We start from the raw sequence: 19,390 nt of genomic DNA on the forward strand, positions 1-19,390 counted from the left end.
AGCACTACAGTAAAATGCATTGGATAGAAAACCTGCACCATATATTGCTTTCTATGAGCAATAATCCACAGGTGGGCCTCATTTGCTAAACATTAAGGTAAATTCCTCTTTAACTGGACCTGACTGTGAATTTTCGCAGTGACTGACGTTAAGTTAGCAAGTGCTGTCAACCAAATAGTATAAATGTTAACAAGTGTGGCCGAGCATCACAGGCAACCATAACTTGTCAGAGCCAGTTTTCCATGGAAACAGAAACAATGAAATTATTACAAGTTTCTGCAAGGGAACAGATGAAGCCAGATGAAGATAAAATTATATATAATATCATATTATTTTATTTAGTACTGTCCTTCAGAAGCTACAGAAGATACATGTTTCTGAGAAGACAAAAGTACAATTTACCCTAGTAAAACAATTGATTTGTTTGTGTACCATGTTTGGCAAATAGCCAAGTAAGCAGGATAATTATCGCAATTATTGCAAAATAAACCCCAGCAGGATGAGCTGGACATCGGCACAGAGCTGAATTGTCCCTTACATGCTTTATATAGGCTGTCATTTGCATACAAAGATGTGATGGATGGTAACTTGTGTCTGACAGACAGTTATAGCTGATTAATTTTTCACAGGCAATGTCTTATTGGCTCTGGATCTGTTTTGTAAGCCTGCACTCTCTCTAGTATGGCTGTCAATAAATACAGCTGTCAAATGATATATTCACACTTCTGCTCCCCCTTCGCGCATGTCTGCATTGTGATGTAGGACTGAAAAGTTAAGATATAGGTCTGTGCTGATTTGCAGAAAAAAAAACACTACATTGTGCTACCATTGATATATATTTTTTTTTTTCCGTAAGCCATAGAAACCGTCTTGATATGATGCAAGCCAAGTTCTTCAGTATGTCTTTACAGAAAAAGGGCATTTTAATGGCTGAAAGGGCATTTCATTATGACTTACAACAGGATGGGTAAATATTGTGTCTATGCTTGACATTGCTGGTTGAGTTTCAGTTTACCGTCAGAAATATTTGCTTGTCTGGTTGCAGGGTTCAGAGAGCTGTTCAAACAGCACAGGTCGGAGTGGCAAGGGTGTTTCTAGTGTTCTGGAGAATCACATGTCAATGTGAAAACATAAAGTAGTTTCCGTTAGACCTGGTCGGAAGTTCAGTATCCTGGAAGACAAGTGAAAAAAGGCTTTGAGCTCCTAGAACATAGACCAGCACCTTTATGATTCACTCGTGACTGCTTGAGTTAACTGCTGATAGGCTCTGCCATAGCTTCTCGGTTACATAAAGCTTGAGAGTTTATCTTTGACATTCAGGATTGTACATGGACTCGGGGTGCTGAAATGTCTTGTACTGACTCCACTCAACCTTTGACCTTATCAGGTTCACAGTGAGTACAGCCCAGTTAAAATTCTAATAATGAATCAATGAATAGCAGGTCATGCGCTGTGGAAAGAACAGAACTCCAAAGATGTTCATAAATTAATAAATCCAAAGGTGTGGCATGCCAAATCCCTAATTTTTCCAGAACTTAATGATTCTCCAGCTGCTGAGGGTGTGTGCCTTTACAGCACAGAAGCCAGACCTCCCACTGTGCCTAAACCACAGCTTTATATATGGACTGCTGCTAGACACCCACTGTCTGATGTTGCCATTTAAGCATTAAATATATTTTATACTCTTATAGCTAATGGCTGGCGATATATGGTTGGTTCACTTTATAATTCAAGCTGAATCAATCCACTGTCTGAAGAACAGATAGATAGATAGATAGATAGATAGATAGATAGATAGATAGATCGATAGATCGATAGATAGATAGAGGACACTGAATAAAGAACTTCAGTGGTTGCAGATGGATGAATGAAACAAAACTGCACTCATGTACAACTCACAAGGGAAATAACTAGTAAATTGCCCGAATATGTTACAGTATCATCTGTACAATGGCGACCTCTACTGGAAAATATTCCCCTGTTACTACTTTTAATAGGTAAATGTGTTACTATATATAAAGGAAAAATAAAATATATAGATTTTATTTAAATATAAATGTCATTCCTCTTCTTTGGTGTCTTTGTGATGAAAACAAATCTGCAGGATTTTATAGCTACTGTAGATCTAAATGTACAGCCCAGTCACATGTGTATGCACAGGCTCCCTGTAATAAACCTGCTGACCTTCTGAGGGGATTTTTGAGACCCTCTTGTTTACAGATCTCATGGACTGAGCTCTTGAGTAATCACACTTTGGCGGAGATGTCACTAAATATATCTGATCATAATGGCTGCGCAATCGTGACAGAGTAATTTAGGGCTCCTGCTTACTAACAACATGGCTAACTGGCCGACCCAGAATCATAAATAGATTTCCCCACAGTATACATGTTTTCTTGTCTAGTATTAGAGGTGTCAACTGCGCAATGTATTTAATTTTATAATCCAGAGACTAATTTACGAATCCTACTATGGTAAAGGTTTGAGTTTTAAAATGAATGACCAATGCTTTTGGAGGGCCACTGCTCATCAGCATAACCTTATTAATATTCATGAGGTCACAATGCGGTTTCATACTTTAAAAAATCTTGGTTCATACTTAAAATGTTAATTATAAGAAATGTTTGGAAATAAATTCAATTAAAACTAAATTTAAACTACTACTAACAATACGAAAAATTCCACTGATTGCAAAAAAAACCTAGCTAGAAATGAACGTGTTCAAATGAACAACTAGTCAGTAGGCTACTATTGATTTAAGTTTCACGGACAAACATAACGCAGTAACAAATGATACATACATTTACTTGATGCGGTTCAGTAAATGAGTCCGATAATTGAGTGCTTTTGATTCACTAAAAATGAATCATTCGTTCTTGAACCGGACTACACCATACCGCTCTAATATCACATTCTTTGCTGTTTTTATGCCAAACAAACAGGTTGAATTCTGTGTAATAATATTCTGATTATATGTAAGCTTTATTTACACAAATGTATTTATTAATGTTGCCCCAAGTTTTATTGTCTTTGAAAAAAAATATTAGAATTATTTTAAATGATTATATACACTGTTGTGAATATTTTTTTATTTAATTAATTTATTTATTTTGGTACAAAATTATGGTTCTGAATTATGAGTCATGGACTAATCCTTCGTCATAGTAAAATTTATCCTTTCCTTGTCGGTGTCAAGTCTCAATAAACTGTTCCTGGATCGGTTATTTTGGACATGGTTAGGTGGAAGTGACGCAAGGTGAGGAGGGTGGAGTTGCGGCATGTGTGTTTGGCTAGTTACAGCTGAATGGAAACGGATACATGGTGCGCTCGGATAGAAATACGATGCGTGACAGCAAGCGGGTCTGCTTAAAAGAAGTCATCATTATCCTGAAGAGTTCAGAAACGACACGAGCGATGACAGTGCGCGTCTTCCAACAAGAAAATACCACGACTGTGTTATGGTTTTGACATTTATAGTAGTTTTATAATTTGTAATTTACTTCTCTTACAATCCCTGAAGCTCATCACTGTTTGGAATATTTTTGTTCATGACTATCTCTAATATAATCGAAGTGGAGGAGCCACGTTTGGGGGACTGTAATATGAAAAAAGAAGCAACCGAATTATTAGGGTTTGTTCCGCAAAAAAACATTGTTTACAACGAACTTCTGCCTTACAAGGACAAACTAGACGAAGAGTCCAATGAATTTTTGGCACAGATCAAAGGAAACCTCGGCAGAGCCGTCCAACTCAGAGAGATATGGCCAGGTGTCTTGTTTTGGACGAGGAAACTTTCCACGTAAGTATTTAAGAGGCATTAACTCATCAAGCGTTATACAGGACTCATCCGGATAGTTTTGTCTGCCAACGAAATTAAATTATGGGGTTGTTCCTATGAGCATAAATCATGAGTACATTCTCTTAATCCTAATATCATGAGAACAGGCAGCTCTATTTAGAGTCACAGGAACACCGAATGACCCTTTTGTATTTAGTGGATAAAGCAGACAATGGTAAAAATATCCCCAATGCGTTTTAAATAGAGCGCTAATCGGGAGTGTGCGCTGACTGCTGTTGCGCATGCGTAGTCACTAACTTTGTTTCAAATAAACTTTACAGAATGTTCCGTTGGAACGTTTAAAAGAGTGTGTGATATTTTAACTGCGTATTGTATAAAACCCCTTTTACCCCGAGTTGTTTGGTTTCTTGTTTTTTTATGAACCAGCGTTGACAAATACAAGTAGCTTTGGCACCATGATTATGTTATAGTGTTTGGTGAGTTGTGTTATCAAAGATGGAGTTATTGGTTTGAGTCTTCATTGCGGTAAAAGTAAGGAATTGATTGGTGTTTAACAAGCCAAATATTTTGTCAGTGATTGCAAAATGACTTGGTCATGTTTTCGCCACTCAGTGCTATTTTAAGAGCACAACAAGCACAAACAGTCACTGATGTCAGACTGTGTGTGACTATGAGATGCAATACTCTGTAAACAGTAAACATGCACTGAAATATTGTCCTCGATGTCATCCAAGACATTTGCGTAATCATATACTTCCTCTCTGAATGTATTAATGAATCCTCTTGTGTTGTATCTCTCCAGGTTGTCTTCCTTTTTAGTAAACCCAGAATGCAAGCTATGTCCATGTTTGGAGATGTCCCAGTGTTTGTGTTGGGACTTGTCTCTGTGTGCCCTTGGGTGTTTAGGACATGGCTTTCTTTATCTCTGCCATTCCAGAGAATATCCCAACAAAACCCTCTTGGCAAGCCATTGGCATTTCCAGCCCAAGCACGGAAGCTGTGGTATCCTGGTCTGACCTAAATTATTTGATTGTGTCTGGTCAGCCATGAGTCAACTTCCTTTTCATTGGAAAGCAAGCTTTGGTAGCTTGACCTAAATCTTCTAATTAAAGTGATATACTTGGGTATCACATGTTGCTTTTATGTCTTCACCTTTCAACATGAAGCAACTGAAAACACATCCAAATGGAAATCCTTTGTAGGGCAACTTAAATTTGTTCTTCTTTTTCTCTTTTTTATTCATAAATTCACATTATTGATGGCATGATGTATCATAACTACACTAATCAACCAGAATTTCATGAATTGGAAGCTCAGGGTCAGAACAATAACACTGTCAGTTATAGAATAGACAACTGCCGATCTGTTTCGTACCATACGACTCGCCATCCTAACTGTTAATATCAGAGCGTGATGCAAAATAGTTTGAATAAAGTGTTACATTTTAATACTAAAGAACTCCCAATCCGTTCTTGTCCTTCAGGTATATGCGACTGTATGGAAGGAAGTTCAGCAAAGAGGAACATGTGCACTTTGTCAGGCTGCTGTACGAGCTGGTCACCATCCCCAAACTGGAGATCAGTATGATGCAGAGCTTCGCCCGTCTCCTCATCACCATGCTGAAGTAAGATGGGGTGCTTCTCAATTCTTATTTGTGCTTCCTTGTTTCCTTTCCTCACATCTTAGCTCCACCCCTTCAGGATGTGAGGGAAGGACGCAAGGAAAAGACGCGAGGATGGAGGAATTGAATCAAGTGAAATGATATTTCCTCGCTCCCTTTAGCGTCACTTCAAAGCGTCATCAGCTGCGCTAAAGGGATCTGCCCTTATGTTGTTAAAGTTTGTTATTTAAGACATTCATAATAAATATTAATAAAGCAAGATGCCCTATTTGAAATATATGACGTTTGGTTTATTTAAACTGCAAAGGTAAAATATAAATTAAAATTATTACAACAGATGTGAAGTTGGAGGAGAATTTATACGTGCGTCAGGTTTTTCGAACACTTCCGCAAAGGATACACCTGTATCATCGCTCATAGCTCCTCTGGAAGCCTCCTCACTCCTCGATCCTTGCCTCCTCGCGGTGCAATTAGAGAACTGAGATGTCCTTCAAGATGGCTGAGCTCGATCGGTTTCCGGGTCATAGGATGGAGGACGGAGGAACGAGGAAACAAGGAGGGATATTGAGAAGCACCCATGGACTTCCTACATGCTTCCTACATCCTAAATTTTTTTAAGTTTTCTACATTGTAATGAACTGGCTTTCTTTGCAGAAACTAATGTACAATTAAGATGCAATAATTAAAATAAAATCTACATTTTATGTTTATTTGTGTAGCCATGTAATAATCTTCACATCACATCAATGCAATTATGACTGTACATTATCGCTTACAAATGGCTAATTTATTATTATTGCGGAGCGACAGAACAGCTCATGAGATTTGAATATCCGCTCACACCTGTGGCACAAACAAACCATGTGAAGAAAATCATCTCTTTTAAATGGTTTTGCCTTCTAGGAAGAAGGAGCTGCTTTCAAGAGAGGACTTAGAATTGCCATGGCGACCCCTTTATGAGTTGCAGGACAGGATCCTGTACTCAAAGACGGAGCACCTCAGTCTGAACTGGTTTCCCAGGTACATGCATATGCCATCAGAGACATTATAAAAAGATTGATCGATTAAAGCAAAATAGTTTTTTTCCTCAACAATATTTTAAAAATACATTTAAAAACACTATCTGTTTCTAAAGGGATCTGTTTTGCTTTATCACTTTTGCATATCTACTCAATAAAATTATCCTAATAACTTCCATCTCAGCTTCCTGAGAGGGAAGTCGTGGCCTAATGGTTAGAGAGTCGGACTCGTAACCCAAAGGTTGCGGGTTCGAGTCTCGTACCGGCAGGGATTGTAGGTGGGGGGAGTGAATGTACAGCGCTCTCTCCCACCTTCAATACCACGACTGAGGTGCCCTTGAGCAAGGCACCGAACCCCCAACTGCTCCCCGGGCGCCGCAGCAAAAAAAATGGCTGCCCACTGCTCCGGGTGTGTGTTCACGGTGTGTGTGTTCACTGCTGTGTGTGTGCACTTTGGATGGGATAAATGCAGAGCACTAATTCCGAGTATGGGTCACCATACTTGGCCACATGTCACTTCACTTCACTTCACTTCACTATTTTGAAGATTGTCACAGGAAGCATGCTCAGCCCTCTTAATTCTGGGAAGCTCCACACATCATAAAACTGGTGCTGATGTTGAGCATCAAATAAAAATTTTGTTTTAGTAGATGAGAAGTGTTGAGTGAGCCTGTCTTTTTTCTCCTCTCATGTTCAGTTCTCTGCGGCCACGCTCTTCCTCTAAACACATAATCGTTAAACTTGCTCAGAGGTGGTAAGGACCATGTTACTCTGTTAATATTTAAAAGTGCACTCAATAATTTTTTCAGACTTTTCACTGGCTTTTATTTGTCCTAGTGGTGTTTGACTTCATTTGACTTTAAAACTGTTGCTGTTGATGTATGACATTTTTGTTCATTAGGCACGGCCGGTGCACAACAGCAATGTCTGTTTGCCTTTTTGTTCCTTGTTGATCATCAATGTATTTTTTCCATCACATACTATACAGGGCTCTAGGCTGTGACCATTTTTTGAGAATGTGTTAAAATTTGATGTTTACATGGTCTGCTCCGCTCCAAAGCCTCTGCTCTGCTCCATACAGCACGTGCTGCAGAGCCGCAGCACAGTGCAGCATCAGTTATGCCAACGACATGGCCTGTGCCCAATTTATAGGAGTGATAGCAGACAATCTCCGAAAAAAGACGGCTGACAAAATTTCCTCAGCCCACTATCTATCGTTTATGATTGATGGTGATACGGACATCTTCACCAAAGAATGTGAGATTGTCTATACCCGTGTCATTAATAATGGAAGAACTACCAATATCCTAATTGGTCATATTGACATTCAACACGCCCATGCAGAAGGTAAAGTGAGATTTCTGATTTTTGTTACCATATAACTATAAACAATGATAACTGAAAAACTATTAATCAGCATGCATTGATCAATCTCATGTTGTAGGAAAAAAAAAAGGTGCGATCAAATCATGTGCTGGTGCGACCAACTGAGAAAGTCGCACCAGTGCGACCAGTGGGAAGAATGGGTCTAGAGCCCTGCTATATACATCAATGAAATTTATGTTCTTTGGTTTAATAAAAATTGTATTTAATTAGATGACAACTGAGTGATTAAATTTTGAGCTGTTGGCATCTTTGACTTTTTGGATATTTTAGTTTCTGTTGAAATACTCGTTATGCCAAAATTGATCCATGTCTGACTTTGCTGCTTATATGCATTTGATGTCTTTCGTATACTTTTAGATATTTTCTGTCCTGTATTATTTAAATTATAGACAATACCAAACAGAAAAAAATTGTAAGTAGCTAATTGTCTTTTACTGCTAAAGCTGTTGCTTTTCAGTTTTTACATAACAGCATAATGTAATAATAATGTAAAGCATTTATGTAATTTAGAGGTTCTGAAGTGTGTAAAAGAATAATAATAATGAGAATAATAAGAAAATACAATTAATATTATATATTGATTTGATATAAAACATTATATTAAAAATATAAAATTATTTTAAAATATTCATATTATATAAAATTATTGAGTGCACTTTTACCCAAGAAGATGCATGTCACATTGCACAAAAAAAGTACTGACACCCCGACAGGCTGTTGGACTCACACTGTGCTGCTCTCACACCATTCAATAACACTCTGTTGCTCTCAGTTGCAATCACCCTGTATTGTTTGTTGTTTCTGAGTGCCGAGCGTGTTTGTAGCATCTGTTTTCCACCATGCTCTTTAATGCAGATATCTGATACTCCAGTATCCTTGTTGGCTCCTGCTACATGGGCTGCAACAGTGAATCCCTACTGAGAGATTCTTTCCTCTGAATGAATGCAGAGGTGAAAGATAACTTTGGCCCGTTTCAAAACAAAGGTCATCAGGTTCAGAGGCCCTGTCTGGGTGTCACGTATCTGCAGCTTTTTGGTGACACTCACTGTCTTGTTTACATTTGTTTAGCTGTGTGGTTTTTATGGTGCATGTGTTTGATGGATTTCATGCTACTGATGAATGTGATTTGATGTTTTGGTATTGAAGATCAGAATTTCGTGAAGTAACCCCTCTACTTTAGATGCACAGAATAAGGGGGTTGATAAAACTTTAAAAGGGCTGCACTGACCAGCTTTTCAGCAGCATATAGGTCACAGATGGACCATTAGCACCCAATATATGGCCATCATTTCACAGCACAGCTGTGTTCAAATAAAATGACCCCAATAAAAACTGTTCCCCAAAGGTTCCTCTACCCCTGGCTTCTTCACTGCCTTTTTGGGTGTATAACATGAAAGATTTTGTGATGCATGAGTGTGTCTAACACTAGTGTGTTGGTCTTGTTCATTGTAGAATTGTTTGCATGGAATTACAATGTGCTGTTGTATCCGGTGTTGGTCACTTTTAAGTTTCTCTTCCATTTGCAGCTCAGTGGAAGCAGTTCTGAAGGCTTTTTAAATTATATATTACATTTAATTTCTTATGCAAGTATGCTTTGTGCAAGGTTATCTGTTTAATGAGAGTTAATGAAAAACAATACCAGTAAAAGGTTTGGACACACTTGACTGATTTATTGATCTCATGATCTTAAAAAAATCTTGCTTAAATGTTTAAAATTAGCTTTGTAGATAAACATTAATTTTTGATTACTACTTCTCTGCTACTTCACTATTTCTTCCTATCACTATGTTTGACTGGTAGTGTGCATAAACAGTGTGCCCTAATTGATACTCCATTTCTCCCTAAGCTGTTAATCCTGTTTAATGCTCTTTTAATTTGGCTTTGTGGGAGGTTCCTGACTCTGTGACTCAGTCTCCCAGGATCAGTGCTATCCCTTCTTCAGCAGGAGGTCAAAAAGGACATCATATCCAGCAAATTGGAACAAAAACCGTTCAATACTGAAAGATATTTTTAATGATCTTTTTAGTGAAATAGAAACAGAAAAAATGTGTGCTTGCCTTGTTTCCACTTAAACAAAGAAGGGACTCTAATTCTATGGAAGATATTTAGGGTGAGGTGATGCTGTATGTTCAAAGCTCCTCTCAACTCATCTACAGTAGGATTACAGAAAAGGTTGTCATGTGCCTGGCCAGTGAAGGCCATACCTTCAGTTTGTACAGATAACACACTGTTTACAGAATGCTCATGGACGGACTAGTTAGTAGATGAATGACAGGAAGTGCCGCATGGTGTATGTCAGGATTCCTGATGTGGCTTAGACCAGCAGACTGTAATCCTTTAACTAAAGCACATTAACTATTTATCCATTTACTTGTACTGCATACAGGTTACCATGACATTTAAATGGCACATCACAGTTTTAATATTGTCATATCTGTGCATAACACTTATGGTCAGATATCAGCAACAGCATTTAAAAAAAGAAATCATTCTATGTGTGTCTGTTTGTGTATGCGTGCAGATATTTCCCAGAATCAGCCACACAAGAGATGCTGGATGAGTGGAGACCTCTGATGTGCCCGTTTGACGTGACCATGCAGACGGCGATGGGATATTTCGAGCTGTTCTTGCCCACCACTCTTCCCCCAGAGCTGCATGATAAGGGCTTTAAGTGAGCACTGCCTGAACCTTATGACACTCCTTCAGTCTGCTTTAACTTGCACAGTCAGTCCTATTTGTTTTTGTACTGGACTTGAATGAAATCACACGCGGACACTACTGTTAAAAAACTGGAATCAGTAGAATTTTTGAAAGAAGTCTCTCGTGTTCACCAAAGCTGCATTTATTTATCACAAGTAGAGTAAAACAGTAATATTGTGAAGTATTATTACAATTTAAAATAAATGTTTTTAGTTTTAATATATTTTAGCATGTAATTTATTTCTGTGATGGGCAAAGCTGAATTTCAAACCATTTTCAGCATTCATTTCTTTAAAAAAAAAAAGATCATACTGACCCCAAGCTTCAAATGGTATTGTATTTATCATGAAATGCAGAATTCATCATGACACATGTATGGAACAACCATGATATGTGTTATTTTTTTATATGAAATATAATTTGAAAGTCATTCTTACAAACTAGAATAACAAGATAAAGGAAAGTTGTTGTCATAGAAATTAACTTGCATTGGAATATACCGTATATTATGTAACTGTTACACATCTGATGCAAATGATATTTTTTTCCCAAAGTTCATGGTCTTCACTAGAAAATACTTTTTTTGTGATGGCAAGTTCCATGAAGTATTTTGATTTGTGTGTTTCTGCAGACTTTGGTTTGATGAGTTTATAAGCCTGTGGGTGTCAGTGCAGAACCTTCCAAGCTGGGAAGCCGTAAGTATAGTTGCCTCACTCGAATTTGAACAGATTTCTTCTAACTTTGGTAATTCATTACATTAGTATTAACCCGATTTTGTCTGTTCCAGAATCTCGTCAGTCTTTTTGCACGACTGGCCAATGACAACATTGGTTACATAGATTGGGACCCTTATATTCCGAAGGTAATATAAGCCATTCAGATAAGCCATTCAGTCCAGAGCTGCTTCAGTATTTATGGTTATACGGTTTGTATTCTCTCTGTTTTCAGATCTTCACTAGGATCTTAAGGAGTCTTAATCTTCCTGTAGGATCCAGTCAGATGCTGGTTTCCAGATATCTGACAAATGCCTATGACATCAGTCATGTGGTCATCTGGATTTCTGCTTTGCTGGTAAAATGAAGCACATATGCTTTTAATTGCTATTAAAATGCCATCAAGTTATCAAAACCGTCAGGATATGATGTAATACATTTACTTTATATTTAATAATGTATTTCAGGGAGGGCCCAGTAAGCAGACCCAGACCCAGCTCAGTGGCCTTTTCAACAGTATCACCTCGTTTTTCCACCCTTCTAACCACGGCCGCTGGCTGGTGAGTTACTGATGGAGATTTCTGATTCTGAAATCTATTAGAAATAAATACTCTATCAAATGCTAAATAATACATGAAGTATAAATCTTATATTAGAATATTTGTAAGTATAAACAAATGATTATTAACATAAACCGTTTAATTAACAAAAAAATGAACAAGGTCTTTAGGCTGCTAATCTGTCACCCAGAGTGCTTTTTAAAAGCTTGCACATTTGGCCGTTTGAAACACTGCTGCTATCAACAGTGCATGCCATTCTTTTTCTAGAAACATCTCCTCATAGACCACAGGACAGTTAATCTTTTCAGGGATGCATGTTTGCTTTGACTGAGGGAAGCATCTAGTTATCAGTTTTAAATGCCACAGTAAACTCTGTGAAAGCTTTGTCCTTTTACTGTCGCCACATTGTTGCAATATTACATCGTCTTCCTCTTTAAGCTGTTGATGAGATGTGTGCAGTCTGTGGAACATCTGATTTGTTTTCAGAAGCTTACAGAAAGTGTTCTTCCTTTGATGCAAATTAATTGTGTGGTTTGTGGTGGGCATCACAGGGTAGATACAAAATGTTTTATTGCAGGAAGGAATGTGTCATAGGCCAACATGCTCACTCACTGAGATGGGAATCAGAAGTCGAAGTTAATATTCATCCCTTTAATCAAATGGCAGTTACAGTGCCATTTTTTGACTGTAAAAGCTCAGTAGAACTAACATTTCATTTAATCCATGTTTGCTTTATTTATTTAGGCTTCAATTACACATTTGTCTAAATAAATCTCATAATTACAGACCCATTGAGATGTGGGTGCTGGATGGGTCTGAAGTTTGTTAATTCGATCTGTTTCGCAGTTGTAATAATATCATTATGGTCAGAGCTCCATTTCAAGTTCATTCCCTCCTTTTTCTCCCCTTGATTACACTACCTAATAATTGACAAAAATCAAATAATATAAAAAAAAATTTATTTTTAGCATTTTCTTTTCTTTTTATTTATAAATAACTGTTTTATTTGTTTTGCTCCATCCGTCCGTCCCTAGATGAAACTCATGAAGCTCGTTCAGCGTTTACCTGCCAGCGTTGTGAAGCGACTGCATCGAGAACGCTACCGGACGCCAATGTGGCTGACTCCTGTTCCCGAGAGCCACCTTCTCAGTGAGCAAGACATCACAGACTTTGTGGAAAGCATGAAGCAGCCCGTCCTGTTGGCGATGTTTAGCAAAACTGGCAGCCTGGATGCTGCCCAGGCCTTGCAAAACCTTGCCCTGCTCAGACCTGAGCTAGTCATTCCTCCAGTGCTGGAGAAGTAAGTGTTTGTTTGTTCTTTTTAAATGGGCATGCTAATATATTTTAAATGAACAATTTTAAGAGTACAATAATTGTATAATGTTTTGTACAATTTGACTTAACAACCCCTTGGTAGTTTAGAATTGAGAGAATAAATTGATGACGTGTGGATGATGGGCTTGCCATTATCACATAAAAGCATTTTCGAGACACTTTTCTCCTGTTCTCCGTCTCATTTAAGGACATATCCTGCAATGGAGACCCTCACTGCGCCTCACCAGCTGACCGCCACCCTAAGCTGTATGATCGGTGTGGCACAGAGCCTGGTGGCTGGGGGCCAGAGGTTTCCAGAGGGCCCCACACACATGCTGCCTCTCCTCATGAGGGCTCTGCCTGGGGTCGACCCCAATGACTTCAGAAAGTGCATGGTGAGGGTCTGTTCAAGACGGTTATTGGTTACTGGTAATGAAAATTACCAGTGAAAATTGGTAAACTAATGAGAAATATTTTCGAGATAAAAAAAAAAAAGAAAACATTGTAGAAATCATAGAAATTTTGTCCTTTCAACTAACTGAAATAAAATAAGTTTAAGTTGAAGCACTAGAATTGAAATAAATATTAATTAAAAATGACAAAACACATAACAAAATCACCAAAACGCAAACTTAAAATTAAATTATATAAAATATAAAAAATAAAAGCTTAAAAATAATAAATAAAAATAGTAATAAATACTATATTAAAATGAATACTGCTGATATACTGCTTAGCCTGTCCTAGCTAAGAATATCATAGTGTAATTTAAAGTGTAATACTATGTAGTAACCAGGCACTATTCCAGTTTCAGGCAGGGTTAGGCGACACAAGGTAATATTTTTTTTTCGTCCAAGACTAGCAAATGGTCTTATAGAGGTCTGTATGTTTACCTTTTTTTTTTTTTTCAGATAACATTCCAGTTTTTAGCAACTTTTGTTACTCTTGTGCCATTGGTGGACTGTTCAGCTGCTGTTCAGACAAGAAATGACCTCACACAGGTGAGATATCCTCCTGTCATTAGTCTTTTTACATGTCATAATTAATGTGCAACTCAATCTTTTCATTTATTGTCTTTGTGCAGGTGGAAAAAGAGTTGTGTTCAGCATCGGCAGAGTTTGAGTATTTTGTTCTACAATTTATTGATAGGTACAGAACTCAGAGAACCGTTGTTGTTGTTGTCTCTGAATACTGTACATGTGCATTTCTTTTTGTATCCTCATTCTCCCTCTCATGTTTGTGTATTTAGATGTTTTGCACTGATTGACACGAGTACACCGGAACAGACTCAGGAGGAGATGGAGACAGAGAAAATGACTCATCTGGAGAGTCTGTTGGAGCTGGGCCTGTCCTCCACATTCTGCACTATCCTCACACAATGCTCTATGGAAATATTCCAGGTTATTATAAACACACACATGGAGTTAAACCTAGTCATAACATATACTACCACTCAAAAGTTTGAAGATATAGAAAATAAGATTTTTTTTTTTATGTTTTGCTTACCAGGGCTATTTCTATGATAAAAATACAGTAAAAACAGTAATATTTTGAAATATTACTACAATTTAAAATAACTTGTTGTTGTTGTTGTTTTTTTTTTTAAATAACTGTTGTATTTGAATATAATTTAAAATGTAATTTATTCCTGTGATGGCAATTCCTGAATTTTCAATAGCCATTGCTCCAGTCTTCAGTGTCACATGATACATATATTTCAGGATGCTTTAATGAATAGAAAGTTAAAAAAATTTTTTAAATAGAAATCATTTGTGACATTATAAATGTCTTTACTGTCAAAAAAAATCTTACATACCCTAAACTTTTGAACAGAAGTGTATTTCCATAGTACTTTAACTGTGTGATGATATCTGAACATATTTCCTTCATTTTCATAGGTGGCTCTGGAAAAAGTCTTTAACTTTGCCACTACAAACATTTTTGAGACTCACGTAGCTGGACGGATGGTGGCGGACATGTGCCGAGCTGCAACCAAGGTCAGTGTCCTGAACTCAACTCATGGACATCCACAGCTGACCGTGTTTCTCAAAATGTTTGACTGACCAATTTAAATGATTATTCTCCTTTCAGTGTCACCCGGCAGAGGCTCTGAAGCTCTTTTTGCCCCACTGCTGTAATGCCATATTACAAATCTCAGCCAGTAAGTTCCCCCTCAAGTAATGGGTTAATGGTAATATACATATTGCTACATGTGCTGTGAGTTTCCTGTTAACATACCATGTGTTCTCAGATGAAGAGGTATTAAATGAAGAGGAGCTGGATAAAGAGCTGATGTGGAATCTCCAGCTGTTTTCTGAGGTCGGCACTAGATTCTACAACTATAGCCAGCTAGCTCTTGAAATGTAGAAATTTAATCTCATGCTGGAAATCAATAACTTTGGAACTGCTAAAATCTTATTCTAGAGATCTATAACAAAAAATATCTATCTAGAAATAGAAATTTTGAAATGTATATCTAAAGAAACCGAAATCTAAATTTAAAAATTTCGAATTTCAACTTTACACATGTATGTTTGGTGATCTACACTAAAGCTTTGGGGGTGGTAAGCATTTGTAATGTTTTTAAAAGAGTTCTCCTATGCTTATCAAGCTTACATTTATTTGATCAAAAATACAGTAAAACAGAAATACTGTGAATAACTTAAATATAAAATAACTGTTTGCTATTTTGATATATTGAAAAAGTAATTTATTTCTATGATGGCAAAGCTGAATTTTCAGCATACATTACTCCAGTCTTCAGTTTCAGATGATTCTTCAGAAATCATTCTGATATGCTGAGTTGGTGTTCAGGAAACAATTTTTCTTATCAATGTTGAAAACATTTGCGCTGCTTAATATTTTTGTTGAAACAAAAAAAATTTTTTTCAGGATTGCTTTAAAAAACCTTGCTGACCCCAAACTTTTGAATGGTAGTGTATATCTATAATTGAAAAAATAAAACTTTATAAATCTAAATCTAGAAATCAAATTCTGTATAGATATTTAGAACTCTTGAAATCTGGAACTTGACTCTAGAATCTAACTCAAAATCTATTTCTAACTAGAAGTCTATAACTATAAACATCTAGAGATGTATAAAATAACAGTCCTTGTCTCTGTCTGTAGGTGACCCGTGTGGGTGGTGATCAACTGTTACTCTACAGGTCTCAGCTGGTGCAGATTCTTCAGTTAACTCTGCACCTGAAATGTAAGCAAGGCTACAATCTGGCCTGTAAGCTGCTCTATCACATCCTGCGTTCCATGTCCATCATCTATCCCAGAGAATACTGCAGTGTGCCCAGCGGCGTCCAGCAGCACAGTGACACATACTTACCAATTAAGGTCAGTCTCAAGTGGAAAATGAGACGGCTTGATTTAGCCACTAACCCTGAGCCTCAGCTCTCCTTAGAATAAATCTGAAATATGACGCCATAATCCTGAAGAATCCTCACAGTCTTCAAGAAATAACTAAAAACTCATTTCTTCCTTGAGCATCTAACTGCCTCAAATAATAATTTTTTTTTTTTAAATCAATGCCTTCACTTTTTCTGTTCTCTTATTATCCTCCTGTCCTAGCTTTTTACTATTTTTAAACAATGACTGAAACCTTATATAACGGGCACTTCTCGTGTTTATTGCCATCTTATGATACATCGCTTGTTGTATTCCTAGGGTGACCATACGGGCCATTTTTACGGGACGCACCCATGCCAGGATTTCTATATTGCCTAAAATATCCAGGTTTTGGCTGTTTGCACTGTGCAGATCGATTGTTTTATGACATTATTTCACGAGAGCTATAGAGAGCAGAGCAGACGGCTCCTTATGCTTTCAAATCGTTCTCGCGGTACTTTGGTGTCATACAATGATCGGTGCGCAGCTTCAAGTCGAACGTATTTGCATCGCTTTGATCGTTCTCACGCGCGACGCGCCACGCCACGATTGGTGGATTATGTACAATTCCTGCATGTTATTGGTCAGACTAAAGTTTGGATGTTTTAGACAATATAAAAATCCTGGCCAGGACGTGTCCCGTATAAATGGCACATATGTGACCCTGGACCACAAAACCAGTCTTAAGTCGCTGGGGTATATTTGTAGCAATAGCCAAAAATACATTGTATGGGTCAAAATTATAGATTTTTCTTTTATGCCAAAAATCATTAGGATATTAAGTAAAGATCATGTTCCATGAAGATATTTTGTAAATTTCCTACCATAAATATATCAAAACTTAATTTTTGATTAGTAACATGCATTGCTAAATATTAAGTAAAGATCATGTTCCATGAAGATATTTAGTAAATTTCCTACTGTAAATATATCAAAACTTAATTTTTGATTAGTAATATGCATTGCTAAGGACTTCATTTGGACAACTTTAAAGGCAATTTTCTCAATATTTAGATTTTTTTGCACCCTCAGATTCCAGATATTCAAATAGTTGTATCTCGACCAAATATGGTCATATCCTAACAAACCATACATCAATGGAAAGCTTATTTATTCAGCTTCCAGATGATGTATAAATCTTAATTTTGAAAAATTGACACTTAAGACTGGTTTTGTGGTCCAGGGTCACATATGGCCACACTATGTATTCCTCAACTATAAGTCACTTTGGATAAAAGTGTCTGCCAAATGAATAAATGTAAATGTGAATAAAGTCTGAAAATATAATAATAATATAATAAATAAATATTTCAAAAATGTGTAAATTACCATTCACAACAGCAGAGTGAATGGGAATGTCCCGCTTGGATATATCTGTGTTTGCTCCTGTGATCTGGCTTTACTTTTATCCTATTAAATGTCTCTAAAGAGAAAGAGATGAGATGATTCAGTAAATGGATGGATTAGTGGAGCTCCGTCACCGTCTCAAGCATTGGTTAACCTGAGTACCTTTTCTTAGACGGACAGACGTCACTCTTCCTCACTGTCTGACGTATTATTACATGGTTCATTTGAACTTGACTCCACCTCTGCATTCTCAGAAAATCAGAACTACTCCCCTCATTTTCTAAGTTTATGAAAACAAATCCATGAAACTTCTTTGTAACTTTTTTCTTAAGGTCTTAACGAAAAGTGTATCTAGAAAATATAACAAGGATGATTTTACTAAAGGATTTTTATGATTTACTAAGGATGATAACGCCAATTATCAACAGTATACGTAATTACACAAAACTTTGGTCACTGTTGTTTTCTTTTTGTTTTTTTTGTTTTGAGATAGAAAAAAAAATCATGTCATGGAAGCTGATGTTCCACTAGTTGTCTCTGTCTCCTCTCTGAATCAGGACTGGGGGCAGCCTGGAGACCTGTTGAACCTGGGCATCCAGTGGCATGTGCCCAGCACAGAAGAGAAAGAGTTTGTTTTCTACCTGCTGGATCTGCTGTTAAAGCCTGTACTCCAGTGTCTGCAGAAACACGCACAGGGAGAACAAGACATCAGCAGGTCAGCCACAGGTTACAGTAGCATCTTATCTGTGTTTGAACTCATCCGTACCCCCACAGCCAGAAATGTGTTCATATTATACTGAATTTTCTTTAAAAAGGGACTGAATGTTTTTATAACAAGGGATTAATTGTGATTTATTTAATCCTTGACCTTTTTTTTCATAATTTATTTTACGTTTTTGTTTCATAGTGGCAAAAATCTGAAAGTTTTTAAATACCCCCGGCTCCTGTGGTACACGTTCACATGATTCAATGATTTACAACCCCAATTCCCGAAAAGTTGAGATGCTTTGTAAAATGCAATAAAATCAAGAATCTGTGATTTGTTAATTCTCTTTAAATTTTATTTAATTGACAAAAGTACAAAGAAAAGATTTCCAAAGTTTTCACTGACCAACTTAAATGTATTTTGTAAATATAAACAAATTTTGATTTTGATGGCTTTAACACACTTCAAAAAAGTTGGGACAGAGGCAAAATAAAAGTGAAAAGGTTATAAAATATCAAAAGGACACTGTTTTGAAACAGTTCACAATAAGCAGGTGAATTGGTAATAGGTGAGGGTATCATGGCCTGGCTAGCTATGCAAATTAATTAGGGATGGGTGTATCGATCCTGAAGATATATCGATACTGATGCGAGTATCGAAAGTATCGATACTCAAATAAAAAATATCGATACTAATCTGTTTTATTTACCAGTCATTTTGTTCATTTAACAAAAACATTAATGCATACAATACGCATTGAATTGGATGAATAAAATATGTTAGAGAATAATTGTGTAGGATAGAACTATTTTCCTGCTCATCTGAACAC

The 19,390-nt window shown here is 37.0% G+C and overlaps 1 protein-coding gene across 1 annotated transcript in view; it reads left to right on the forward strand.

Annotated features, from left to right (window-relative positions):
• The first annotated feature begins 3,254 nt into the window (after positions 1-3,254).
• The window catches only part of psme4a (proteasome activator subunit 4a), a 34,752-nt gene continuing 18,616 nt past the window's right edge, over positions 3,255-19,390 (forward strand). Inside the window, exons 1-20 of the mRNA XM_016552089.1 lie at positions 3,255-3,799; positions 5,283-5,423; positions 6,324-6,440; positions 7,137-7,193; positions 9,352-9,374; positions 10,328-10,496; positions 11,157-11,220; positions 11,313-11,387; positions 11,474-11,596; positions 11,706-11,798; positions 12,833-13,098; positions 13,321-13,507; positions 14,024-14,113; positions 14,197-14,261; positions 14,362-14,512; positions 15,011-15,109; positions 15,204-15,273; positions 15,364-15,431; positions 16,242-16,457; positions 18,413-18,570. Of these exons, the coding sequence (XP_016407575.1) occupies positions 3,549-3,799; positions 5,283-5,423; positions 6,324-6,440; positions 7,137-7,193; positions 9,352-9,374; positions 10,328-10,496; positions 11,157-11,220; positions 11,313-11,387; positions 11,474-11,596; positions 11,706-11,798; positions 12,833-13,098; positions 13,321-13,507; positions 14,024-14,113; positions 14,197-14,261; positions 14,362-14,512; positions 15,011-15,109; positions 15,204-15,273; positions 15,364-15,431; positions 16,242-16,457; positions 18,413-18,570 (2,483 nt within the window). The 5' untranslated portion in view covers positions 3,255-3,548. The remainder of the gene's footprint in view (positions 3,800-5,282; positions 5,424-6,323; positions 6,441-7,136; positions 7,194-9,351; positions 9,375-10,327; positions 10,497-11,156; positions 11,221-11,312; positions 11,388-11,473; positions 11,597-11,705; positions 11,799-12,832; positions 13,099-13,320; positions 13,508-14,023; positions 14,114-14,196; positions 14,262-14,361; positions 14,513-15,010; positions 15,110-15,203; positions 15,274-15,363; positions 15,432-16,241; positions 16,458-18,412; positions 18,571-19,390) is intronic.

Source organism: Sinocyclocheilus rhinocerous, unplaced genomic scaffold, assembly GCF_001515625.1.
Source record: "Sinocyclocheilus rhinocerous isolate Xijiao unplaced genomic scaffold, SAMN03320098_v1.1 scaffold1156, whole genome shotgun sequence".
Taxonomy (NCBI): domain Eukaryota; kingdom Metazoa; phylum Chordata; class Actinopteri; order Cypriniformes; family Cyprinidae; genus Sinocyclocheilus; species Sinocyclocheilus rhinocerous.